Raw genomic sequence first — 25916 nt, forward strand, 5'->3', positions numbered from 1 at the left:
AAAAAAGTGCGCGCGGCCGGCAGGCGTCGCTCAGGCGCGCTGGGCCAATGGCAGGCGGGAGGCGGGGCTTCGGGAGGCGGGGCCTGGGCGGAGCTCGCCGCCTGCGCTTTCCCTGACCCTCGCTGAGCGCCGGGGGGGGGTGCGGCTGCGGGCGGGGGGCGTGTCCTCCCGCGGGAGCCCCGCCCCGTCGGCGGCCGGTTCGGCCCCGCCCCCCGGCGGCCCCTCAGTCGGTGCCGGTCTGGGCGCGGCGGCTGGTGCGCTCCGCTCGCTCCCCGGGGACGTGCCGCGATGAAGGCAGGCGGTGAGTGCCGGCCAGCCCGTGGGGGTACCGCTCCCTCCCTCCGCATCGCCTCCGAGGCGGCCTTTCCCCGCGCCGGGCCCCTCCTGAGGGGGCTCTGAGGTGGCTCTGGGGGCGGGAGGGCCGCGCCGCAGGGGAGCGGGGCCTGAGGGGCCGCCGGGGACGGCAACGGCTACGGCGGCCGGCGGCGACTCGGCGGGGCCCGCCGAAATTCAAACGGCGGCGGCGGGGGGCGGTGCGGACCGCGCGGGGCCAGGGGGGGCCATGTCCCGGTGGGGGTGGTGTGCGGGGCAGCTGCGCTCAAAGGGAGGAACAAGCGGTTTTTGCTCTCAGGGTGGCACAGGCTGCCCAGGGCGGGCGCGGAGCCTCCGTCCCTGGCCCCAGCGCGGGTGTCCCGGGCAGCCCGCTGTTCCCTCGGGCATGGCGTCTGGGCTGCGTGGGCTCCCGGCGTCTTTCCCAGCCTAAACCACTCTGGTTTTGTGAAGCGACACATCGAAAATGTCCCTGTGCCGCTTCCTGTCTTTCGAAATCGAATTTTCTCTTCCCCGAGCTGCCCAAGAACCCCGCACTCCCCAGGCATTCCCAAGTTCATACAGGCATAACGGGCACACCGGGGTGGCAGGCCATTTATTTTTCATAGCAACAATATTGCTGAAGTTTGCTCCAGAAAGTGGAAGAGGATGCAAAGGGTAGCAGTGTTCTGCCTTGCACACATAAAAAAGTTTTTATTTTCACGGGGATAGATGTTCTTAATCAAAGACAGGTAACGGTTAAGGTGTGTGCTAATGGTGAGATGTTGGATGTTATTTTCTATCAGGTGGGTGGTTCCTTTCATTAAACCTGTTCCTATATGCACTTGTAGGAACAGAAAAACCTTATTAAGGTGGTCATTGAACCCCTTAGGAATCTGCAGGCTCCTTGTAAGGATCCTGCTGAAAACCCATGTAATCTTCCCTTTGCAACCTGAATTGAGTAATTGAGTCTGATGCAGCAGCTTCATTTTGAACAAGTTGCCTGTAAATTTGGCTTTGTCTGCGCATCCTATAAGTCTGGAGACATCCTGGTTCTGTGGGCTGGCATGCTCGGAGAGAGGAGGGTGTAACTGGTCAGTCTGTACGTTTCTTCCATTCACTGCAGCTGGAAAGAGCTGTTGCTCTTATCTTCTCAAAGAGAAATGCAATGCGTTGCTTCACCATCTCTCACTCAAGTTGTGTGTGAAGAATTGGAGATTAGTATAAGATCATGAGGTTTCCCATATGTTAGGTTATAACCAGAAGTTAAGCACATAAAGTAGAAGAGCAGATGAAAGGGGAAAAATAATCACGGAGAAAAATATTTGCCCTGTTAAAATTCTCTGTCTTCACCATGACTTTTCAGCCGCCTTCTACTTTCATTGTAAGAAATTTGAGAGCTGCATCGTTCTCTCAGCTTGTGCCTTTGACCCTATAATACAGTGAGACTATAGAGCTCTGACTTGGTTTACTTCATAGATAATATGTGGTTATTTGGTATATGTATTATACTACTACTTTGACTATTGTTTTTATTTAAGTCAAAAAACCTTCAAGCTAGAAATGAACCAGTGAAAATAGGGTAAGCAATGCTGGCACATGCATGTTGCGCGGTATTGGGCTCTCTAGAGGAGTCTATGTCTTTTTATTAAACTTTTAAAGAAAAAAATCAATAAATAAAATTCCCAAGTATAATCTTTTTGTATAAGTCTTCAACTAGATTTGAAAAATACAAGCAAGAAATCTTCTGTAATAAAGACAGAGGCCCTTATGTGGCCCTTTAATTTGTGTGACTCAAGCTGTCACTGCAGAAATTACTTTTTTTGAGCACTCATGTCTGCAAAGAAAACGTTCAGCCTTTTCCTTGCTCAGAGGTGGGGCGCTGTTGCTTGTATGGCCTGCTCCTGAGAGCTGCAGGAGGCTGATGTGAAGACGAGCAGTGCTGGCATCTCTGTGTGGTAGGGCTCTGAGAGCTTCAGCATGAGCTGGGATTGATGCGGGTCCTCCTACCCAAGCATTGCTCTGTGAGGGGGATCCTTTGCTGCCACTTGTGGGCTGGAAGTGGGGAATGTGCTTTTTTTTCTTCCTAGCACCTTTCAGTGGTTTCAATTTCTGCTGTTTGTTAGTCAGACTGTGGTGGGTGTTGGAGGCCAGGTCCTTGGTGGCAGCCCAAATGCTGCGCTGTCCCCAGGAGGTGGAAAAGGGATTGGGTTTTCTACCGTGGAGTCTCTACCAGTGAGCAGTGCTCGTGCTTTTCTTCGTTTTGCCTCATCTGTTAGAACACTTTCCTCTCTTGGCAAATGCAGCGAAGGTAAGCTCTATCTTAAGGAGGAACAGAAGATGTAGGTGCCTTAGTCTGTGAATGCTGAAACTTAAAAAAAAAAAAAAAGGGCTTCCTGGTTCTTAGGGGTCTTCCACAAGCACCCCTGGCAGCAGCTGGCTGCTGAGAGAGATGGGCTTTTGGCTTGGGCTGATTTGGGGGGCCCTAACTTCCTCATCTGCCTGGTCATGTTCCAAGGACTGCCGTCAGCTGAGAAGAAAATGCTGGGGTATGGGGGAGGTAAATGAAGCTGTAGTAGTGACATTTTAACTAAACACAGTCAGATGATGGAGTGAGGGCATGGAGGGGTTCTCCTTGATGAAGAAGACTTGAGCATGAGCCATCCCTTCTGAGCCTCTTAGCTTAATTGACTAAATTGAACGAGTCACTTAATGCTTTGTGGTTTAGTCTTACAGCATTATGTGACACGTGCTAAATCTCTCTATGATTAATATGTTTTGAGAGGTGTCCTATGCTGCAATAAAGAGGTACTCAAGTAAAGATGTGTTTCTGCGTGTGTACACTCTGCAGTGCCTTTTTTCCTCATACTGTTCCATCCCTAACTGAGGTGTCCCATGTTTTTGTTTTCCAGTGATTCACTGTAGGTGTTCCAGGTGTTTTTCTTTCCCTTCAAAGCGAAGGATAAGAAAACGGCCCCGAGTTCTGACGTTATTAAGTCTGCCCGAGGACGTTCTTTTTCACGTTCTGAAAGGCCTTCCTGCTGAGGACATCCTCTCTGTCAGAGCTGTGAGTCTGCTACTACTTCCCCTCTGTCGCGCCGGGGCTGAGCTCTACCATTAGGAGCCAGGACTGCACACAGACAAGGCTGCTTCTCCTGTCAGAGCAGACCTGAAGAAAACCAAAGAATACATGCAGTAATTAATTAGATTTTTGCTATCCCAGTATTTGAGTGCTCTCTGTAAATTTTCTGTGGGAATTGTCCTGCTGGATCACCTGACCAAATTAGTTCAGTTTGGCATCTCTTGCCTTAAGGATGATAAGGCAGGTAACAAGTTGTGATTAACTTGTGATTAATTAGTTACCTATCTAAAATTAGATCGCAAAGGACTATTTTTCTGTCGGTCCCTTTATTTTAGTATTTATTATTTTACGCAGGTGCACTCACATCTTAAATACCTTGTGGATAATCATGCTAGTGTTTGGGCATGTGCAAGTTTCCAAGAAATATGGCCTTCTCCAAACAATCTGAAGATGTTTGAAAGGTAAGCTTTAGGAATTAAATTTGTCTGACATTGTAAAAGAGCCTGTTTGAAGGTGGATATAGAATTCTAATCAGTCCTCGCTGTAAGTGGGGGATCTGACTTTCCCTTTTGTAGAAGCCTTTGCTTAGGGTGATGAAGAATTGTTGATTTCATGTCTAAGCTGCAGCTTATAACCACTGTCTCTTCAACTGGAGCAGGGCCCCTTGCATATATCCAAGTTATTTATCTTTAAGGGCATTAATATTCCATATTGAAACATGGCACATTAACTAACGTCTGTTACTGGTGCTGCCATATGAGTGTGCAAGTGAGATCAGAGGCTCAAGAGTGTAACCATATTTCTGAGTTGGTTTGGTCACTTCTTGTGCAAACCACTGTATTGAAAATCAGGTAAATGTCAGCACTGAAATGAGTGAAGTTTGAAAGGTAAATCTGCTTAAAAAGGATAGAGAATGTCTTTTTATCCATCTGACTTGAAGGGGATTTGTCAGCTTAAATGTCACTATAAGTTTTGCTTTTGACAATTGCTTCTTTGATGCATCTATTATGTTATTTCTGAAGAAGACTTCTATGCGCACCTGAGTTTGGGAGGGAGAAGCGCAAGGGCTTGATGCATGTCCTTGAGGCTATGAGAACCAAAACTGTGTTATTGCATTCTGGCATTGGGGATGTTGCATGGGAATGGGAAACAGTTCCAATGAATTGTCAAATTATCTTGTGTACGAAAGGGTTGCAGCGAGAAAAGCCTCAGCATAGCTTGTGTTTAACTTGTGATGTGAAAGCCCATATGCGCTTACAGTTGGTGACCACCAAATTCACAGCCTGGCCTTCACTAAGTGACTTGTTTGAGGCTGTGGGCCTGGAAGCACCTACCGATTTCAACCTCGAGTATCTTCTCTGTTTCCCGTTCAGGGCTGCTGAAAGGGGTAACTTTGAAGCTGCTGTGAAGCTGGGGATAGCATACCTGTACAATGAAGGCTGTAAGTGTGGAAACTTGTGCTCGGGTTTCAGGGGAAGATGGCATGATGGAAGGAAATGTAGATGAGCTAAAGGCTTATTTATGGATACAGATCAGGCCAATTGTCTCATCATAAAGTTGGCACTTTCACTGTCTACTTGCAAAGCTGTAAGTGCAGAGCCAGCTTGCTGCCCTCAGTGTGTGGTCAGGTCTCATTTACTACCATGTCTCTTCAGTTTTACCTTTCAGTGCAGCTTAAGCACTGGCCACTAAACTGCTGGGTGTTAAATATATGTAATATAATATATATATATGCATATATATATGTATAGTGCCTGGCTGTTCTAGAAAAGAAGTCAACGCATAGCTTATGAATTCATGTTTAGAAGTTAGCCTTTGTAAACTTCTGATCCAACTTGGCTACTTACGTAGGCTGATAAATGTAATGAAAAGGGACTGACGATTGCCAGGAGGAGCCTCCTTGCAGAGGGTACTGGCGAGGCAGGTGACTTGCAGACCAATTTATTTGTACACCGACAGGAATTAACATTGCTTTGAGTGTTGGTATTTGCAGAACACCCCCCAACACTTAGGGTTATGTGTTCTTAAAGACTGGTTGTAGTAAGATTATTTTTTTCTTCTTTTGCCATCTCCATGATTTCTAAACCTCTAAAGGAAAGACACTGTCCAGTCTTTTCCTGATTGTATCCTATTGTCTGTCTTGGCCTGATTAAACTCCAAGCACACACTGTGAATAAACTCTGATTTTTCACCTCTCTTTTTCGTTCAGTGTCCATCTCCGACGAGGGTCGTGCAGAAGTGAATGGATTAAAGGCATCTCACTTCTTCAGTCTGGCGGAGCGTTTGAATGTGTGCGCAGCCCCATTTATCTGGCTTTTTATCCGTCCTCCCTGGTCCTTGAGTGGAAGCTGTTGTAAAGCTGTGGTCTATGAGAGTCTCAAAGCAGAGTGTCAGTTGGAGAAAGTAAGATTTCTTTCTGCCCTTGACTGTAACCATAGGTTAGTAGCTGCCATCTAGTTCTTTCAGAAAAAATATTTCTGTTTCCCTGAGGAGCTCCTATGCTTTTGTTGCTAAAATGACTGTGGATCAATCATTTTAATGAATTTATTGCCACACTATACTTGATATATTATGAGCGCTGGAGGCCTGTATTGCCTCTTCTGAGAGATTCAGTACTATCTCAAAGATAACAAAACATTGAGAAAAGCAAGGAGGAGGAATGATTGAAAGGCAAACAAAACTGTAGTCTGGAATTACTATCAAAAATTACTGATATTCTTTGTTTAACTACTTTATCTTAATGCTTTCTTCAGGCTCAAAAAGGATCTATTCTCCATTGCTTGGCTAAGGTCTTGAGTCTCTTTGAGGTGAGCAGTGTTTCTGACTTCATGTGTTTGCGTACTTTTTTGGTGACGCTCATGCTACTTACTTTGATTTTTTAAAAAAAAGAAATAAATCAGCCAAATGCTCTTATATTCCTCAAATGGCCTAGCAATTTGTGTTCTTATGAGTTTAATTTACTGGTTGTTTAAAGGAACATTATTGACTCAGTTTATTGAATTTTACACAATTAAAATAATTTTGGCTTGATCATGGGCTTGCAGTGTGCCCAGGTCTCAAAGGAAGCCTTCCAGTCATAATGCATATTAAAAAAAATATATAAATAAATAAGCCCTCAGTGGCAAGGAAGCCAAAAAGCTTTTGTCTAGCTGAGGAAAACCCCTAACCGCTTCCTGAGCCTGGATCTTCAAATGCCAGCGCTGGGTGGATGTGGGAGCCCCCAGGGGCTCGCACACAGGGGAGCGAGGGGACTCGCAAACAGTTAATTCCACTCTGTAGCTGGTCTGTATCTGCTGTAGCATTGGCGTCTGGCACCCAGTTGGCTGGACAGCAAAAATACTGTCATGCCTTTTGTCCTTAGGATGAAGAAAAAAGAAAAGAATCCCTTGAAATGTTTGAAGAATCTTCAAAGCAGGGTTGTTTAAACAGCTCCTACCTCCTTTGGGAAAGTAACAGAAAGGCTGCTGTAAGTAGTATGTTTTTTGTCTCAAAACAACTTTTTTCACTGTAACTTGTGGACCTCTGTTATGTGCAGTGAACACACACAGAACGAAATTGCTGTTCCTCAGATACAGGAGGAATTCAGGAGAAATTCCTGTTCCTCCTTCTTCATGAACAAGGAGAGAACTCTCTCAAATGAGCTTTGGTGTCTGCCTTGATGTTTGAAGCAAATGAGTCTATGAGCAGTTGTAGTCGAGGTGCAAGCAGAAGTTCTTTATACGAACTGATAAAGGGATAGGCACTACTGGCTAGTAATGGAACAGCTCACTTGGGAACAGGAGCGGGGAGATTGTCACTAATAAATCTGCCAAAGCTCTCATGCTGGAATCCTGAGTGACCCGTCTCATTTCCTGTGAGACCTTGGGTGAGAACTGAGGAAAGTTTCTTAAAAACAACATTGTCGTCATGATGAGAAAGAGCCTGGTTGCTGAAATAATAGATGTACACACAGGCAGTGGGATTTTTTCTGGATATTAGTACTACAATCCTTCTGTTTGTTGTGTAAAGGTAATGGTTTTTGAAATCTGTTTACATTTTTCTGCAGATGTCAGATCCTGGCAGATACCTCCAAAGTCTCAGGAAGCTACGGGACTATGCAGCGAAGGGCTGCTGGGAAGCACAGGTAAGCCTGACTTTTCCCAGCAAAACTTTGCATTTGGTCTTTCCTATGCTGTCATTGCAGGCTTAGACTCCTCTCTTTACAAGCAGGGTCAAAATTGCTGAAAAATATCTGTATTTACTCTGCAGTTCCCCCTTTTTTGCAAAAAAACTGCATATCTGTGGTACAACCTGCGTGAGGATGCATCTTTGGATGGACTTAAAAGCCGAGCCCCAAATAATGCGTGCATCCAACATTTAAGCCAAACTAAGAAATACCGATTCTGTTACCTCTCAAGTAGTTTGTCGCGTTCAGCCTCTGTTTTCAGCAGGAAAACTATGGGACCATCCTGTGCTGCTTTAGTTTGCATTTGGCAAAAAAAAAAAAACAAACAAACCCCAAACAAACTTTCTTTCGTGTTTTCTCTACTACAGATAGCTTTAGCCAAAGCTTGTGGGAATGGAAACCAACTAGGATTAGAAGCAAAGTCTTCCAGTGAAGTGGTGTCTCAAATCTTTCAAGCTTCCCTTCCTATCAGCAAGCAAAGTATCTTCACTGTGCAGAAAGGAATGAATGAAACAATGAGGTAAGAACTGAGACCCAGGAGTAAGGCCACACAGCAGAAACCATTGCCTATTGTCCTCTACAGATGTAGAGGGAAAAAAATTTAGAATGAGGTCTGTTGGAGGATGGAATTTTTTGCTTTAGTCTTCTGCGATGCGTTATGTGCGATCAGAGAAACACATGACACTGCAAAGAGGAAATTTTAGAGCCCATATTTCAAGCCCTGATGAAGAACCGAAACGAGGTGCGTGAGGTTTTCTTTGGACTGTAAGGTCTGGCATCTGTCAAGACTAACAAGTTCTTCAAGAACTAGAGACACTGTTTGAGTTGGAGTTACAGCCACCCTCTAGTTACCTTAGGTGGCCTTTAACCTCCTAATTGATACGCCCTACCCTTTCCTTATGCAAGTGCCTATTATAGGATAGTTTCTAATTCTATTTCACAGACAACTTAAGACGACTGTTGACCCTTCAGAGGATAACAGACCTCTGGTTGCAAATCCTTGTCTTGGTGCAATGTGTCATTTTTCTGAAAATTCTTTTGGTGAAATTTCTTGCCTTGGAGTTCTTGAGTGGAGAAGGGACTGGGTAACTCGGCATGGGCAGAGTGTTCAGCATGGGTTTGAATGGCTTCTCACTGCATTGATTGTGTCTCTCTCTTTCCTGTCTAGGTACATCCTGATTGATTGGCTGGTAGAAGTGGCTACCATGAAAGACTTTTCTAGCCTATGCCTTCACATGACAGTAGGATGCGTGGATCGTTATTTGAAGCTGAGACCTGTACCTCGGGCTCGACTCCAACTTTTGGGAATAGCCTGCATGGTCATTTGCACACGGTAGGAGTTCTGACTGGTAAACAGAGGTGGTTATTGTGATCATCCAAATTAATTTCTGCAGCTCAAGCTTTGCTTTTTTTTTCTTTTTTTTTTTTTTTTCCTGTCCTTGCTAGTAATAATACTGGAAAGAATCTTTGGCTTCCTTCTACATGGACTGTTGCTTGAGCTGTATTCACATACGAACACAGTCTCTATAAATGAGACACAAAACGTAATTCCTTGAACAGGTTTTAAATATGAAAAAACTCCATAGTGGTGGATTGGTCTAAATGCAAGGTCTAAATAGAAGACTGAAGTCTTTCATGCCATATTACCCTGTAGGGAACAACTGCGGCGGTGGTGTTACCTAGTTTAATCTGTTATGCTCAGATGAACTGCATGGTGTGATGGAAAATTATTCTTCTATGTTAGTTTCCTTAACATCTTGCACCTTAACCTAGGAGAGTTCTCATAAATAAGGAATTAGGAACATTCTAGGAGGCAATTCCAGCTTAAAGATGAAATAAATAAAAAAGCTGCTGTTCTTTCTTTCCTGGACTGTACCTGGGAAAGGACCTTATAAAGTTGTTTAACTCTTTGGTCATCTTGGGTGCATTTATCTGCCACAAAAACATTAGTGCACAAGTGCACAAATTCCCTTTCTTCTGCAGCTAACTGTTAATGTTATTTCATGTTGCAGTTTCATCAGCAAAGAGATCTTGACAATACGGGAAGCTGTGTGGCTAACAGACAACACGTACAAATATGAAGACTTGGTCAGAATGATGGGTGAGATCATTTCTGCCCTAGAAGGAAAGATAAGGGTGAGTTTGAAAAGCAGATGGAATATTTCATGCCTTGGGCTGCTACTGAAGTCAGGCTAGTGTAATTAGCACTACTTCTTATCCAAGATGCTGGGTTTCTGTGCGAGCGTTCTCAGTCAGCTGTGGAGACCATGCACATTTCAAAGCATGCAGATACAAAACCCTCTGCCTTTCTGTAGAGATTAAAACTTAACTTTTAAGAGGCCGTTTATTCTTTCACTGGAGAATGTTTCTGTCAGTGCAGTAGTTAAAAAACCAAGCAAACAAAAAAAACGTAATGTAAAGAAAACAGTATCTCCTGGAAACAACTGTTCTAAATACTTGGTGCTCGTGTCCTATTGCCAACCTCTGTTCTCCTTTATGCACTAGATACCAACCGTTGTGGACTACAAAGAAGTATTGTCAAATGTGGTCTCGCTGGAGAGAAGAACTCTTCACCTTTACAGCTTCATTTGTGAACTGTCCCTCTTAAACACCAGCCTTTGTGTGTATTCCCCAGCTCAGCTGGCTGCTGCAGCGCTGCTGCTGGCTAAGATACTACACAGGCAAGGTAAGGAACCCTACCTTAAGTGGCACTGCAGCGTGGTATGTCAGTCTGCCTTGTCTTTTTAGGGAGCCTTTGGGGTTTTTTTTGGTGTTATTTTGTCTTTAGGCAAGATGTCCCAGTCACTTGGCTGGGTGAGGGGGCAGGGAGAAGAGGGGGACAGGTAGAAGACTTCAGAATGAAGAGTTGAATTCAGTCTGTTTTACCTCTTTATAGCTATGAGGAACAAGAGTATTAGCATCAGACTATGCAAGCTTTGTGATTAAATGAGACTGAAGATTTCTATACTTGGGTATAACTTCAGTTTGGCAGGTAAACCTGTCCTTGGAGATAATTATGAACTTGAATGAACTATGCATAAGCTTGTAAAGATCATGCTTATTGCAGGGGCGGTGGCCTGAGTGACCTTTAAAAGGCCCTTCCAACCTAAGCTATTCTATGGTTTATCTGATTAAAAAATAATAATAAAATGTCTGATTACAGAACTACCAAGCTTTGTGAATTGGTAATATGTATTTCTTCTCCAGCACACCCCTGGACCAGCCAGCTGTCTGAGTGCACCGGTTTCTCTCTTGAAGACCTGTTGCCCTGTGTGCTAAGCCTCTACCAAAAGTGGTAATAGTTTTGGAACTCTTTTGGGAGGGCGTATGAGTGCTTGGATTCCAGCTTTTGCAGACGTGCTGCATCTATACAGTCAGTCCTTCCCGATAAAGGAGGTGGCTTTGGGAAACTGGCTTCCTCCCCTCACCACAAGGCACTGAGGTCTGGGGGCCAGTTCAGGGACAGCTGCCCTGTTTCTCACAACTGGTGCTGGCTCTGGGTTACAGAAAATGGGATGCTCCTCAAGGCTTAACGGGTTTCAGCTTGCCGAACAGCACTATTTTCACAAGACTGCAACTGGCTTACTGGTGAGCTTCAGAAGGAGTTACAATACCAAAAGTAGCTTTTTTTTTTTTTTAAAGAGTACAAGGCAAATATCTTGTTTACCTCAAGGAACGGAAGAGGAGTTAGATCATCATATGCGTAAAACCAAAGTGTCCTGACTAGCTGCTTAGTGGCTCTGATGAAACACCAACTGCCTTAGCACAGAGCTGAGATGGATACAGGGAAAGTACTTAAATTGGCAGGTTTTGTTAACATTGTTTCATATAATCCACTCTAAGACTGGGGCTTCAATCTTTTTTTCCAGTTTCCATGACGATGTCCCAAAGGATTATAGGCAGGTGTCCTTAACTGCAGTGAAACAACGATTTGAAGATGAGCGGTATGAAGAAATAGGCAAAGAAAAGGTGGGTGAGCTCTTTGTCTTCATTTGCTGATGTCTGACACCCAGAGCAAAGCTACCATACAGCAGGATGCAGTGAACTTCAAGTAATGGGAAGTGGGTTCTAACTTTAGACTTTAGGAGGAGAGGGTGCCTAAATAAAGGGGTGGCTTTAAATTTGATCTGCGGGCACTATGATTGCTCTGGTCGAGTACATGTGGGAGGAACTCACTGGGAGAGGTTTCTCCTAGAAAAAGAGAAACAGCCTCCTGGCAGAGGGAATCGCATGGTCTAATTCTTACTGGCTTTTTGTTTTTTAGATGATGAGTTACAGCCAGCTCTGTTCGTTGTTGGGTGTGAAACAGGAGGATCCAGAGCCCAGTCCCTTGCACACGAACGTGGTGGAAATTCAGACTTTCCTTAGCTCTCCCTCTGGAAAGAGAACTAAAAGGCTGGTATAACTCACTGCTGTAAAGTCTCTGAGGATTAGCATGAGCCTTTCCTCCTCTCTGGCATCCTGAGGTGTTCCATTCTTAAATACGGTTAATTTTTCTGTGATCATCTTCATTGACATATCTATTAAAAGAGCTGCAAAAGCAGACTTAGCTTTTAATGTGCGACTTCCGGATTCTCTTTCTACAGGAGGAGGGAAGACAGCATTCAGGATGACAGGGGCAGCTTTGTGACTACACCCACAGCAGAGCTCTCCACCCAGGAAGAAAGTCTTCTAGATAACTTCCTAGACTGGAGTTTAGATTCCTGCTCTGGTTATGAAGGTGATCAGGAAAGTGAAGGCGAGAGAGATGGAGATGGTGAGGATTTTATTCTCCTTATAAAAAGCAGAGGAGAGAAATGAAATGGTCTTTTCATCTTTGCTTAAAACTGTTTCTCAGGCAACAGAAGCCTGAACTTTCAGCTGAAGACCAGCTGGAAAAGCTCTCCCCCTTCCCCAGTGGTTATAACTGTTAAACTGTTTTAGAGGTATCTATCTGTTCTCTTTCTACTGCTTCAGCCCATGACAAAGGGTTTTGTAGCCGCTTAGCATTTCAGAGTGAGACTGTTTTCAGATACTCTGATAGTGGACCAACCGTGATGAATGGCCAACTGTGTTAGAAATGCTGTGTTATCTGTTTTGCTGACTCTGGGACTGGCTGTTCATTTTTTTAAACAGCTCTTCGTACTTATCCAAACAGTCAGAGGGGGAAAAAAGTTACTGTTTTAAATGAGGGTGAACTTAGTGCTCTACCCTCCCCTCCATGTGTAAGTAGACATAAGATTTATGCTCTGGCTCTTTTTCTGCTTGGCATTGCCCAAATCCAAACTAACTTTTTTTTTTTATCATCCTGCAGTGACAGGTCCCAGCGGGATCCTGGATGTGACGGTGGTCTATATGGATCCTGCGGAGCACTGCTGTCAGGACTCCAGTGATGAAGACAACCTGGCTGTGGAGTGGTCTGGGCAGGCGGCACTGCTGAGGGAGGCCAAGCTGCCTGATAACACTTGCAGCTTTTCAGCATATCACACCCCCAGAAATCCTAACCTGGAAGGGAGCTCAGGCTACTCTTCCGTCAACAGTGCCAGCCCTACATCTTCTGTAGAAGGCAGCCTTGGAGTACCTCTCAAACCTACCTCAGCACTGCCTCTTGGCAGTGCCATGAACGCGGTGCCATGCCTGCCTCATTACTTGGAATCATGTTTACAGTCAGTCTGCGCTAGGCCTAATGAGGGCAAGTGTGACAGAAGGCAAGTCAAGCGAAAAAATGTGGCAGAACACAGTGAAGAAAGGGTGAACTGGGGCTTCTTAAGCCTCTGATTTCTTCCTGCTCTTTACTTTTCTAGGGTTCCTGGAAACAGTATTTCTGTTGTAGTCATACAGGGATGATAGGGAATCATTGTCAATACCTCCAAAAAGAGCCCTTCCTCTCAACCTTGCCTATGCCTGTCTTTTAATTCTGTAGCTCACTTTGGGCTGTTTCCTTCCTTGATAGCTGCCTTTTTAAAGTATTCCCTATTGTCTAATCCTCTGCAAATTAAGATTCTTCTCCACATAGGAAATTTTATAGCTTATTTTTGTCATACCTCACCAGTTATTCCCTGGTGAGAGAAAAGAACTTGTGTCCCTTGCTTTGCTGAGAGGCCTGGCACTACAAAAGAAAGGAATTGACTCTGGTTGTCAAGTTACTGGATGTAACACTATGCTTGAATTCTTCCACTTGAAAAACCTTTTTGAGGTTGTGTTGCCTTTTCTTTCTGGCCAGGTACTGTCTCACTCAGCTGGTGCTTCCCTCTTCTATGTATATACCACTTGCTGCACTGATACAAGGTTTTTACGGATACAATCAAGGGGTAAACGAAGGCTCACTGCAGGTCTGAGCTCCTTTTTTACCTACCTCGCAGATGGTTTTAAACACCATTTCCTTTGGGCTCTAATTGCCATCTGTCTCCCTTGCCTGAAAACCCCCTCCTTCTGTGCCTTAACGCTTCACTGCCCAGTACTACAGTGGGGTGATCTCTGTCAACTGTTGGTCTCTGCTGGAACAGTGGAGTTAAACTGCCACCTCCAGCCTGTAGCTCAATTTCATGTCCTGTCTTGCAGTCTTCCTTGCTATTTCCATTAGTGTCTCCTCAAGTAAAGCACAAATCACTTGAACACTAGAAACTGGCAGTAAGGGAGTAAGGGCAGACAGTTTGTTTTACTGAAAGCCCGAATTTAAGCCTTGCTACTGGCTCCTAATCTATGAGGGCAGCATATGCTTTTCTTATCAACAATGAAACCTGTGCTGCTTCCCTAACAGTTTAACCTCAGCCTAGCAAGCCTGGGTTAAAGCTCCTTCAGCCCGTGACCGTTGGGAAAACAACCTCTTTACAAACAGGCACCGAGCACTGAAATACCAAGGTACAAGACTTCTGGGAGATGTTGCTGAATTTAACACTGGAACTGGACTCCATGACTCTTCCTTTGTTTAGAAGTTACTGTGGCAGATGGCAACAGTTCAGATACACACAGTGTAGTGAGTTTTTTATAAAACTTTTTTAATATAGATGGCTCTTTGTCTTACTTCAGTGATTGGTATCCCCCTGACCTGGGGCTGGGAGAACTGGTGGGACGGTTGGGGATGAAGGCAGAGTTTAGCTCTGAGCCAATTCTTATGATGAAGTACTACCTGTAGGCACTATGTTAATGTGAGCAGCCGGGAGAACACCCTGCACAACATGGAGCACGGGGCTCAACACACCACCACAACTCTACAGCTGCCCCAGAAAGGCCTTTAACATGCCAAATAACAGCAGCCTTGGGTGCCTGTCCACAAAGTTTATTACAAAACTATGTACTGCCAGTCTAGTTAAAGGAAAAAAATTTTAAAAGTCCCTGACAGTTTTCCTGTGCCAGGCTTCGCTCTTCTCCCCGTGGCTACAGTGCAGTTCTCCAGGTACTGCTTACAATGGCTTGCCATCCAGGAGTGTCTTCACGTTAACTTGTTACAGCAGTGGCTCAAAATTCAACATTAGGTCGCATTAAAATGGGAAGAAAACACTTATAAAAATATCTCTCAGTTCTAAAACAGGTAAGTAAAAGTTAAACACCTGTGGGAAAGGCCTCACAGTGCAGAAAGCTTTGAGCTCTTTTCCTGTGCAAGTTTTCTTGGTCTGAAAGAAAAGGCACAAAACAGGAACATTAATAAGTTTGATTCTTTCCCAGGAAGAGTAAAGTAGGTGATGAGGAGCTATCTCTGTGTTCCTGGGGCTTGCTGCTTACTCCAGTGGCCTTGGCTACTGCAGCTCTGGACTAAAGCCAGATCTGTCTCTACCCAACCTCAATCTTGGAGGCACCTCATGGATAAAACAGAGCACATGGACCTCGAGAGGCACTACTTACTGCCACAGGCCTGAAGCAATAAAACCAGAGCTACAAGCTGCTTTCTGAAAAGATACAGCCCAGAGCCTCAGTTCTTTTAAAAAAAAAAAAAAAGACGACAAGATTGCATCAGTCTGTTTTGTGAGCACCTCCACACGCCTGCAGCCTGTTCAGCCTTTGCTTTATTAACCTTGGTGTGTTCCTCCAAGGATGAGTATTTCCAGGAAAAAAAATGAGGGAACATATGCTGTAACACAGACTAAGCCTGGCTCAGTGTAATACTGGCCTGGTCTCCCCAGTTAGGGAATGCTGAAGGGCCAGTGCTCCCTCCACCTGTCCAGAGGAGCCCCTAGGTCCCTCTGAGAGAGATTTCAGACCTCGACTACTACTGCCAGCACCCCAGCACTGCTCCTGCGCTCCCAGCAGTGCAGGGGGACAAGCACAGTCTAAACTACTGACACTTACTTAGGGCACCATTTTGATATCCACAGGGTCATAAGCTGAAGATTTCATCTTTTCCAGTGGCTTCTTGAAGAGCTGCCGCAGGCCCTCATAGCAAGGCTTCTCCTCATACTCCAGTGCCATGACTTGCTGCAGATAGCTCTGCAGGGCATCTGCAAAGCAAGGAAGGTGACTGCATGGAGCAGCACAGCAGCCCCAGTTGTCCTTACGAAGCTGCCAAAGGGCCTTCTCAGCCCACTCTCCCTGGAGACAGCTCACCCACCTGCCTTGGCCAGCTCCACAGAGAGGAAAACAAACCCAGAGACTAATATGAAGCTCAAAGATACGATGGGGAAATAACCTCTTGCCCCAAATGTTGCATTTTTAAAGCCACCAGAAGACTTGCCTCTCCAGCAAGGCTCATGAATACAGAAAATGGGCAACAGCACTCCTTGTTTTGCTGTAAAGAAAACAAGGGATTTGTTCACAGGAGGAGCCTGTCAACCAGTCCATGCACTCCTTAGTCACTGTGGCCAGTGGAAGTCATCCTGGATTAGCACCACAGCACAGAGAAAGTTCTAGCTGCAAGTGCAGTCAATCCTCCTTCCCCAAGCCCCACTGTCACAGACACCAAGCCCATACCTGGAATGGGTCTCTGCCTGAAGCACACTCGGAGAAGGCATGTCACATCCCCTTTGTACCTGGAATAATCAGTGCAGAGTGCTGTCAGGTGAGAAGCAATGGAGCAGGCACCTGAACCACCTGTCTTTGGCAACAGGGACAAAAAACAACCAAAAAAAGGCTGAATTCAGATGGCCACGTTCTGAATGGAGCCGAAATCAGGGTTCACCAAATGCCCTTTGGCCAGGCTCAGCCTTTACTGTGGGATTTACCCACACCCCAATAGCGTGCTATGACCCAGTGATTTCAGTCACAAAGTCTCCCTCACTGCTTTCTGCTGAGCATTTCCCAAAAGAGCAGATGATTTCTCCTACTTTTCCTTCTTCTCCACCACACTTTCTACTTTGTCCAGCTCATCAGACCAAGGCAAGGAGCCAGAGAGCCATTTCAGAAGACAGTAGCCCAGAGATTCCAAATCACTCCGGCGAGATGGTCCTGATGGGAAAGAAGAGATATTCACGTGTGAAAAAACAAGAGTTTGGGAACCATCTCAGAAGAGGCCCGGGCCTCTCCTCCAAAGGCCCTTACTTAGGGCTCCAGCACAACCTTGGCGGTCTCTATTTAAGGTGCCCCTTCTGTAAAACAGGCAGCCTCATGAAGGGGCAACAAGTCTAAAGAGCAGAAGTAAAGAAATGCAAGAACTTCATTAAGATGGGCTCCAGGATATCAATACTTCTGGGAGCCTGTTAACTTGTACAGTTGAGGAATCACCTCCCAGCCTCTGGAGGAAGATTTGCCCAGTCTGAACACTGGGAGAGAACAGTTACAACCCAGCCAGGAGAGGAACTGGCTAATTTAATGCCTTTCCAGCTCTCATTGCTTCAAGGTCAGAGCAGAGCCTGCTGCAAATCTGTTTTGGGCAGGGATCCAGCCTGGCTTGAAACAGATCCCTGCTAAGCCAGCACGGAGCAGCCCTGTTTTCTATTCCTCACATGCCCGCAGCAGCCAAGGCTCCAGATGGAGCAGGAACATCCCTGCACCTCTTGCCGCAGTCACCGTGTGACCTGGCAAGTCCCAGCACAGCACCCAGGGAGAGGCAAGAGGAAACAGGCCAAATAGGAACTTGTTTCCAGGTGCCTGTGAATGCCTGGAAAGCAGCAAGAACAGGGAGCTCCAGAGAGCACTGCCACAGGAATGGCTCTAGCTGAGCTTTGCCGGCTCGTGTCAGAAACTGAGCCAGGCTCACCTGCTCCCTTGTGGCTGTCCAGGCTGATAAACTCTATAGTGCCTTCGTGAGGGGTCCTGCTGCCTTCGCGCTGGGCCACGTGCTTCCCTCCAGGGCAGTAACGAAACGCAAAGCAATAGCCTGCTAGGGTCACCTAGAAGTTGTCAAGAAGAGCACGGTGTGAATTCTGTGTACAGAGTAGCCTGCGATCCTGCAGCACAACGCCAGCTTGAGCACCACAGACTGCACCACTCCCCTGCCCAGCAGCAGGAACCCATTTCACAAGCCCACCTTCACTGCCATTTCCTTGCAGTGCTGCTCCTGTCCCCTACCTGGGTGAGGTCTGTTGGGTTCAAATAGATGTTCTCAGCTGTGACGTCCCCGTGCACATACTCATTTTCATGAATGTACTCCAGGCAGTCTAACTAGGAGTAAAGAGAAGAGGTGAGCGTACCAGAACCAGGCAGACTCCTCCAGCACCCCAGCTATCACCGAGTTGGACCCTCCCCAGCTCCCCACAGCCGTGTGGAGGAGCACAAAAAGCACCATTATCTCACAGCCTCTAATGTTCAAGTGTCAGGTTTCTCTCATTCTCCTTACCCAGAATTCCTTCAAGGTGACATACTGCTCAAAAGATGCTACTCAAGTTTACAACAAAGAGATGCTACTTAAAGATCCCAGCCAACCCCCTGGATCAGCTTTAAAACACCTTTAAAAGATCTGGAAGAAAGTTATAGGTCTTTTCTGAAAAAGCCTCTTAGAAAGTATTGGTTTTCTACATACCAGCCGGACTACAATCTGAAAAGCTGCCTTCTCCCTCAGCAGGTATAAGCCATCATTCAGGACAGACTGAAGAGTTCGCCCTAAGTCAGAGAACACCAAGAACCTACAAGAGACAAGGGCTTAGCACACAGCAATATCTGATTTGACCATCCTGCAGCAGACACTCATCAAGCAATCCACCTGCATTAGACCCCCCTTCAACTCCAAGTTGACCTGGGTAAGCATTTCCTCAACTTTTGACAACAGAAAACTCGAGACAGGGTGGTCTAGTGTTGTAGATAACAGTCTGAGTCTCTCCTTTGTATTAAACTTAAGAGGCAGGAATAAGGTGTCCCCTGGCCTGAGGGGCAGAAGCAGCAAAAGCACTGACTTCACCAGCAACACAAGGACTGAAGGAAACAGGATAATGAGAGGTAAACCATTTGTTAATCAATGAGACAAAAGCAGTGCATAAGGTTGGGAGCCCAAGGGACTGTGAGAAAAGGAATAACAGACATCAAGGAGAGAAGAGGCAAAGCCCAAGAAGATGGCAGCTGTGGACAAAAGAGCTCAGCTGTGCCCTTCGCAGAGTCACCTCACCTGTAGCTATCTGCATGCAGTCCAAAGCCAAGGCAATTGGGGATTCCCAGCAACGGCACAGAGTGCCACTTCTTCCACTTCTCCACTAGAAGGAGAAAGAAGAGGACAGGGTGTGGCAGACTGCTAAGGAGCTCCAGAACAAAGGAGCTCAGTCAGCGATGCCCCTTCTCCGAAGGCTGCTCTGCCCTCTTCAGCTGGAAGTCTCTCTCATACTGATTCTACCCCAAAAAATGCCAGCCCCGTCCGTGGGGCATTGGCATGTCAATGCACGTAGCGCTGCAGAGCGAGAGTAAGACAGCAAGGATGCTGGGGACACCAGGCTAGGGCATGTGGTTGCCATAGGGATAGGGAAAACAAGAAGGGCAGAGAGAGGGATGAAGAAGCAGATTTTTACAGTCCTCCCAGAAGTGCAGGTTTGCTATGACTTGGTCCATCAGCCCTGCTCAAACACCCGCTCACGTTCTCTGGTCAGCTCTGTCTTGCTCAGGTTTTTGGGTCAATGGAGCAACTACCAGACAGCAGCTGACAGCAATGCCTGGGGAAGGGACACAGAAGAGAGAGGGAGCCGAGGCAGGTCAGGCTGCAGGGCTGAACAGCCACCCCTGAGATGAAGACAAAACACAGGTAGAGCAAGAAAGCTTAAAAATGCCAATATTGCGGTGTACTGAGGTACAGAGACCGCTGGGAGAGCAGGCTCTTGGCCAAACTTCTCGGCACTCTGGCACCAACCAAGCAGCAGATTAGTTTATTCTGGCCTGGCCTTCCAAGAGACTCACAAAACTGAGGAGAGAGGGATGGCAGTTCTCCTAACAAGCAGCCTAGTCCTCACCCTTCCAAGAAGCACCAACCTGTGCCTGCCTTCGCAGCACGCTGGAAGAAGTTCTGTTCGTTGTAGATCTTCCCATCTTTGACATCCTAAAGGCAAGAGGAAGGAGAAGCATTACTTCAGCCACACACACCCTGCTGAAAAGGGAAACTTGGGCAAGACTGCTGTAAGTAACTCATCTTAAAATAAGCAATGACCCACCCCCCAAAAAAATCAAATACCAGATCAGCAACAGAGCTGAAAACAGAGCTCAGGTCTTTTGGTTCACTATTTAATGCTGCACCTAACCACCACAAAAACCCTGAGCATCGGCACAGAACAAAGGAGCAGCTGCGTCACATTGGACATTTCAAGCGCTACTGCTTAGGACTGTCTGTGGGTTAAAATGCAAACCATCTGGCAACCTAGAGCAAGCTCTAGGCCCAAAGCTGCTATTTTAAAGGCAGCCAGAGGCAACCTTCTTATCCACAGCACAGATGAGGTCATTTCTGCAAACAGGAAAAGAACTGTAACATTTTATTCTAGCTGTCAGAAAGTGAGACAAGAAAGTCTCTGTTTGTGACATTCAAGTGTCTGGGTAATGTGCTGAAATCTTACAATCCATCTTTTTAAACCAGTGTTACTGCTCTTTTACTACTGCTGTTACCAAGTGACCTGAAACCCATAGTTTACAGTCAATATGTGTTTGCCTACACACATGTATATACATCCTCAGCATCCTGCAAGCTCACTTAGGACAGATGCTGTTGCACATGGGAGGAGGCAGCGGTTTTATATCCTGGCAGGTTTGATACCAAAGGCCCTGCCCACAGCTGGCCGAGGAAGCTGGAGCAGCAGCAGGCTCCAGACAACACAACCAACCATCTTCCGGAGGATAATTCATTCTGCACCTTTCCTGGTGAGCCAACCCGAGCCATCAAGCCCAGGAGCTAAAATGCTCTCTCATGTACCCCATCCCACTCAACAGCTCTCTGCCACCGCAAGGGCTGGGCCACACTGTCAGAAGAGCACCGAGCAAAGCGCCAAAAGATGCCAAAGGTGCAAAAAATAGGAGTTGGGAGTGTTGCGTACAGAAGGGACTACAGCATCCCACCTACTGGTTATAGTTTTGTGGCAGTCAGCTGTCTTTTCTCGTTAACACTGTATTCTTTCTCCGTCCTCTTAAATGTCTCTTCTGACAAAAGGGAGAGGGATTTTTCAAGTGCCTGCAAGAGCGGGCACCAGCACCCCACAGAGCCACTGGTCATCACTGGTTTTCCCACAGACCCCTAAGAGCCACAGCAGACAAGAAAACAGTCTTTCTGCTCTGGCTTGTGAGTTATGGGAAAATCAATCAATTGGCTTTCCATTGCAGAACAGCTACTACTCGAAAGAGCACATTTCTGGAGAACCCAAGTTATTGGCAAGTGCCTAGAAAGCTGGCTCAGAACTCCACCTGTAATTAGTTTGATTTAAAGACATGCTCTGGCCTTAGTCTCTCAGTGCTGGTTCATCACACTGTCCCAGCACAGCCAACAAGTTCTAACCTCTCCAGTCTTCCCAGACCACAGTGGGGTACACGCACACCTGCCATACAGGAAAAACGCAGGTCTGACTTTCATTAATCAATTAATTAATCTCCACCTTACATCACCAAATTCAGTTTGGGAGATTACTGAGCCTGGTAGACCAAAAAGGCACCCTTCTGTGACGAAGGCTTTTTGGTTCTGTTTTTTATTTTAATCGTCGTTTCTATTTTCTTCACACCTTTAGTGGAAGGGCCAACTTCTGAAACCCAGGCATGACACTCTCAGGAAGTTATATCCATCTCATAAGCTAGAAGGGGCCTCCGTGACTACTTTCCCTGAATTCCTCGGACACTCTTGGGTCAAATGGGTCAGGCCCTGGGCACAGTACATTACATGCTATTCCTTACCCAAACAGATCAAAACTCACAAGTTTGAGGGAGTAGCTTTGCTTTTGAGGACACGTTCCAGATGCTGCCTGTGCTGTGGAAGGACAGAACAGATGTGGTTACAGGAGCGTGCAAAAGAGGTATTTTCAGTGTCAGCTGCATCGTTACACACAGCCTGCGCAGCTGGCTTTTACTTATCCTCTGTTTCTTTCACTCAGTCTTTGCAAAAGCATCCTCTGTGACAGCATCTTCCCAGATTACTACAAAATACTTCTTACCTTGCTCCAGAAGCACAGCAGCCCTGACATGCTTCCAATGCAGCTCTGCTTAAGCCACAGAAGCATCTAGGCATGGCTATGGTACTGGGGTGCTTTGGAGGCAGTACATAAAGAACAAATCATTAGTAGAATCTCAAAGGCACCCCCAAATTCATTCACTGAGCATTCCCTCCAGCTCACTGTGTAGTTTGTCAATGCTGTAATGGATAGCAAAGTCCCTTCTGCTCTGCACGGATGTTAGAGTTATAGGTGGCCTTCCTCCTCCGAAAAGATTTGCACCCATTGCTTGGCCTTGGGGTAGTTCCTCTTCTGCTCTCAGGCTGAGGGCAACACACAGGTCACCTGCTGCTCATCACCCAAAAGGTGGGTCTATAAAAGCACCCTCCATTCTAACACACTAATTTTCTCTAACATCACGTCCTCTTAAGGATGTGGATGCCCAGACTTTGTTATGCAACAGCATATGTAATTAAAAATAAACTGAAACCAAATGTCAGGGAAAGCTTATTAATGGATAAAATTTCTCCCGAGGAGTGTTTTCAAGTTAACAATGGAGAATAAGATTGGAACCTTTTCTTTGGAAGTTTACAACTGGACTGGAGAGAAAAGATCAGCAGTCACTAGACAGCTGAGGAGCAGCCCAGATGAGCTGGCTGCTTTCTTTTGGCCTCCAAAACAGGCTGAGAACCCAAAACTGGTATTTAGTTGACACCAACAGCACCTACAACGCAGGAACTCCTGTACATGCCGGCAGCACTTGGGCTTTAAAACTAAAAAGCAGGAAGAGGAAGGACGGTGCCTGATGATATGTATTTTGTGAAACATCGAGCGGAGACTGTCGTTACGCTGGTGTCAACATCCCCGCTAGGATGCCCTGCGTGGGAACGCCGGAGCCCGGTGGCTGCCACCCCAGAGGTGCTTTGGGGACATCCCGACAGCTGCCACCGAGCACGGACAGCGGGGCCCTGCGAGGCGTCCGGCCAAACCGCCGGGGATACGCTCCCGCCCCGGCCCACCCCCCTCCCCTGCCCCCCGCCCCCGGTAACGCCGGGCCCGCTCCCGCCCCCCTGGGACCCCACAGCACCTTCGTACATGAGCCCGCAGCCGCCCTGCTCCAGCAGCCGGACCAGCCTCCACTGCCGGCCGCCCCAGTCCGTCAGCACCGCCTCGGCCGGCAGCGGCACGGCCGGCACACACCGCGCCTTGCGGGGCGACCGGCCGCCGGGCCTGGCGGGGGCGCGGGCGGGGGGCCCCGGCGGGGGGGCGGCGGGGCTGTGGGCCTGCTGCCGCGGCGGAGCCGGCGCCGCCTGCTCGGTCTCCTCCTCCCGCGGCGGCGGGGGCAGCCTACCACCGCAGGCCGGGCAGAAGCGGAAGACGGGCTCCACGCCGCGCCCGCACTGCGGGCAGAACCGGCTCCCCCTGCGGGTACAGCGGGGACAGCCATCAGCGCCCGCCCGCGCCCTGCCCCACCGGGCCGCCCCGCTCCCGCTCCCACCGCCACCACCTTGAGGAGGCGCCGGCCGTCTCGCACCGCGGCCGCTCCGCCGCCGCCAGCCCCTGCCGCCCCCGGCCCGCCATGGCCGCGCCGGGAGCCGCCCCGCCACCTGCCGCGCGTGCGCCCGCGCTCCCCCCCCCCCCCCCCCCCCCCGGGAGCGGCCGCGCATGCGCAGGAGCCGCCCCCACGGCGGGGCGTTCCGTCAGGGGGCGGCCGCAGGGCACCGCGGGTCGCGGCCCCGCTGAGGCAGGAACAGCCTGGCGCGGGCAGCCTGGGCCCGAGCCGGGGGAAGGAGCCGCCTCGGCGGGGGCTAGCGGCTGCCTGGGGTCTTCTCAGGCCTCCCTCAGGCGGGGTCGGCCCCTCAGGGCTCCGGCTTTTCCTCTGTCCGATTTAACAAACGACAGCTGCTGAAGAACGACGTTACAGAACAGTTAGCGAGTGCTGGAGTTAGTCACATAGGGCTGGGAGGAGTGACTATATTCAGTGTATATGCGCGTTGTACGCCTATAAACCTCAAGCACGCTCCCGTGTATGCCGGTGAAGGAGGTGTGCGTGAGCCTGGGCCTGTCCCCTCAGGCGGGGGGAGGCGGAGGTTGGCTGGGGAAGGTGACGGGGTGGGTGCACAGCAGGGACCTGCAGTTTCATGTCCCAGAGAGGATTACGTCTCGCCTGTAACTACATTGCTTTTCAAGAGCCCGTCCCACGAGCCGTCCCAACACCACGGCCACGCGGCGCAAACAGGAGCGAAGAGGACAGCAGGTGACACAACGAAGAGCCAAATGGCAGCAGTTGCTCTCACAACTGCATAGTGGGGAGCAAGGAATGAGTGTGTACAGTGTACGACTAATGAGGGGAGCAGCGGTGGAAGGCAGAATAAAATAACACACGGTGTATCAGCCCTGGGACTGAGCCCACCACAGAGCTCTGGGGCTTGGAAGGTGCTTCTCCAGACAAGGTATTCTGCACAGCCCTCATCCTGGTCGCTCCTTCCCAATCCCTCCAAACACCAGCACATCTTCCTAACATTCGCTAAGCACACAAAAGACTCCCAGCAAAGCCAAAACTCTGTCAAATTGCACTGGGAGGCACGACACATGTTCAGATTGGTTTCTGCAGCCTGTTGCTGGGATTTTTCTTTGAAACATGGACACTGTCAGGAGCGACAGGGCAGGTTGGCAGGGTTCTCGCGTCCCTCCACACCACTTTCAGCAGGACACTGCACTCTACAATCGCCCTTTTTCATTTTTCTCTGGCATTGCAGGCAGCAGCAGGGGTGCGCTGGATTGGCTCACCTTCCTTCTCATCTCCCGCTGCACAGCCTTTTCAGTTCCAGTTATTCCTGCAACCCATGCAGGTGCAGATGGCAATTCCTTTGTTAACCAAAGCATCCCCTCAGAATTTTGACAGAAAAGAAGCAGTCCCTCTTTATCAAATTGGTTTGTATTTCCCTTTGTAGGCTGGTGTGTGCTATTTTATCTTCCCCTAGTTCTTGCATTGAGACCAACGATCATTGTGCTAAAGGCCTCCACAGTGACTGGTGTGAATGCCTTGTTTCCGAAATGTTTTATTAAGCCTTGTGGTTACCTTTTTTTTTTTTTTTAAACTTTTTAAAACAGTGTTAATTCATGATCCTAGCTCTACAGTTTTGTTGGTGGTTGCCTAGGGAACAGTGATCGTGACCTGATTGCATTCAATTTGGGCAGGGAATAATCCATTCAGGAAACAAAAATACGTCGTGCTTTAAAAAGTCAGGCCCCATAAATACAAGGAAAACTCTGAGAAAAACTGGTGATGGGAAAAGGCAGACAGAAAACTGTGTAAAAAGACAATTCTTTAAGATTTATTTCCAGGATCTGCTAAGCCAGCATCACGGAAGAGAAACCGCACCCTATTTCAGTGGCGTATTGAAAGTACTATTTAGCAATAAAAAAAGAATGCGATAATAAATGGGTGAAAGGGGAAATAGATAGCAATTTTCTCCACTTCGTAACTGGTAATTTGCATCGGCAGTGTGGCAGGGTGAGCTGGGTGCCCGCAGTTACGCTGTAGGGAATTGTGTCCATGAGCATTGCACCCTCTGCCTGGTCTCAGCTCAGCAGGAATTTTCTCCTTGTTTCCTTCCTCAGGCATTGAAAACTGTCCCGGAGTTTAGGCTGCAGAGGGGGACAGACTCCTGGAGAGCCTCCAGAGAGCAGGACGGAGCAGACCCTGAGGTTGGGCTTTGCTGCTTTGAGCCTTTAGGCTCTCAGGCCCCACAAGTGAGCGCGGGAGCCCCCAGCCCAGAGCTGCTGAGGTGTTCTAAAGGGCTCTCAGGGCACACAGGAGTGGGGCGAGGAATTGGGGAGCGCCTGGGGCTGGTCCTGGAGCAGGTGTCAGGCTCTGAATGCTGGGGATGGGCCACTAGGCTGCTGTGCCCAG

The 25916-nt window shown here is 47.9% G+C and overlaps 2 protein-coding genes across 3 annotated transcripts; one reads left to right on the forward strand and one right to left on the reverse strand.

The window, feature by feature from the left end:
- Window positions 1-211: 211 nt before the first annotated feature.
- On the forward strand, window positions 212-14503 carry CCNF (cyclin F). The gene is made up of 17 exons (XM_054212409.1): window positions 212-301; window positions 3222-3376; window positions 3746-3852; window positions 4765-4832; window positions 5601-5794; window positions 6145-6198; window positions 6753-6857; window positions 7437-7514; window positions 7925-8076; window positions 8725-8889; window positions 9569-9692; window positions 10062-10242; window positions 10764-10851; window positions 11426-11525; window positions 11821-11951; window positions 12143-12312; window positions 12850-14503. The coding sequence occupies exons 1-17, from the start codon at window positions 289-291 to the stop codon at window positions 13311-13313; spliced, it is 2349 nt and encodes a 782-aa protein (XP_054068384.1). The 5' UTR covers window positions 212-288; the 3' UTR covers window positions 13314-14503.
- A 295-nt stretch (window positions 14504-14798) lies between these two features.
- On the reverse strand, window positions 14799-23626 carry VRK3 (VRK serine/threonine kinase 3). Of its 2 annotated transcripts, XM_054212410.1 has the most exons (13): window positions 23508-23626; window positions 23088-23422; window positions 21767-21819; window positions 19854-19920; window positions 19006-19090; window positions 18427-18529; window positions 17976-18068; window positions 17665-17797; window positions 16793-16913; window positions 16440-16498; window positions 16081-16257; window positions 15822-15970; window positions 14799-15148 (listed from the first exon to the last, which is right to left on the reverse strand). In XM_054212410.1, exons 1-12 carry the CDS (start codon window positions 23579-23581, stop codon window positions 15822-15824), a joined length of 1449 nt encoding a protein of 482 aa, XP_054068385.1. In that variant the 5' UTR covers window positions 23582-23626; the 3' UTR covers window positions 14799-15148. The 2 variants fall into 2 exon arrangements, with proteins under 2 accessions (XP_054068385.1, XP_054068386.1); XM_054212411.1 differs by lacking the exon at window positions 16081-16257.
- Window positions 23627-25916: the final 2290 nt, after the last annotated feature.

Source organism: Rissa tridactyla, chromosome 8 (assembly GCF_028500815.1).
Source record: "Rissa tridactyla isolate bRisTri1 chromosome 8, bRisTri1.patW.cur.20221130, whole genome shotgun sequence".
Lineage (NCBI taxonomy): Eukaryota > Metazoa > Chordata > Aves > Charadriiformes > Laridae > Rissa > Rissa tridactyla.

Bases quoted from the DNA above. Each gene is read 5' to 3' on its own strand.
- CCNF (XM_054212409.1), top strand. The intron at 4,833-5,600 runs GTAAGTGTGGAA...TTTTTCGTTCAG, and splicing joins ATACCTGTACAATGAAGGCT to TGTCCATCTCCGACGAGGGT. The intron at 9,693-10,061 runs GTGAGTTTGAAA...TTTATGCACTAG, and splicing joins CCCTAGAAGGAAAGATAAGG to ATACCAACCGTTGTGGACTA.
- VRK3 (XM_054212410.1), bottom strand. From the start codon at position 23,581: ATGGCGGGCCGGGGGCGGCAGGGGCTGGCGGCGGCGGAGCGGCCGCGG. The intron at 16,914-17,664 runs GTGAGCCTGGCT...CTTTCCCATCAG, and splicing joins GGACAGCCACAAGGGAGCAG to GACCATCTCGCCGGAGTGAT. The intron at 16,258-16,439 runs GTATGGGCTTGG...TTTTCTTTACAG, and splicing joins CAGGCAGAGACCCATTCCAG to CAAAACAAGGAGTGCTGTTG.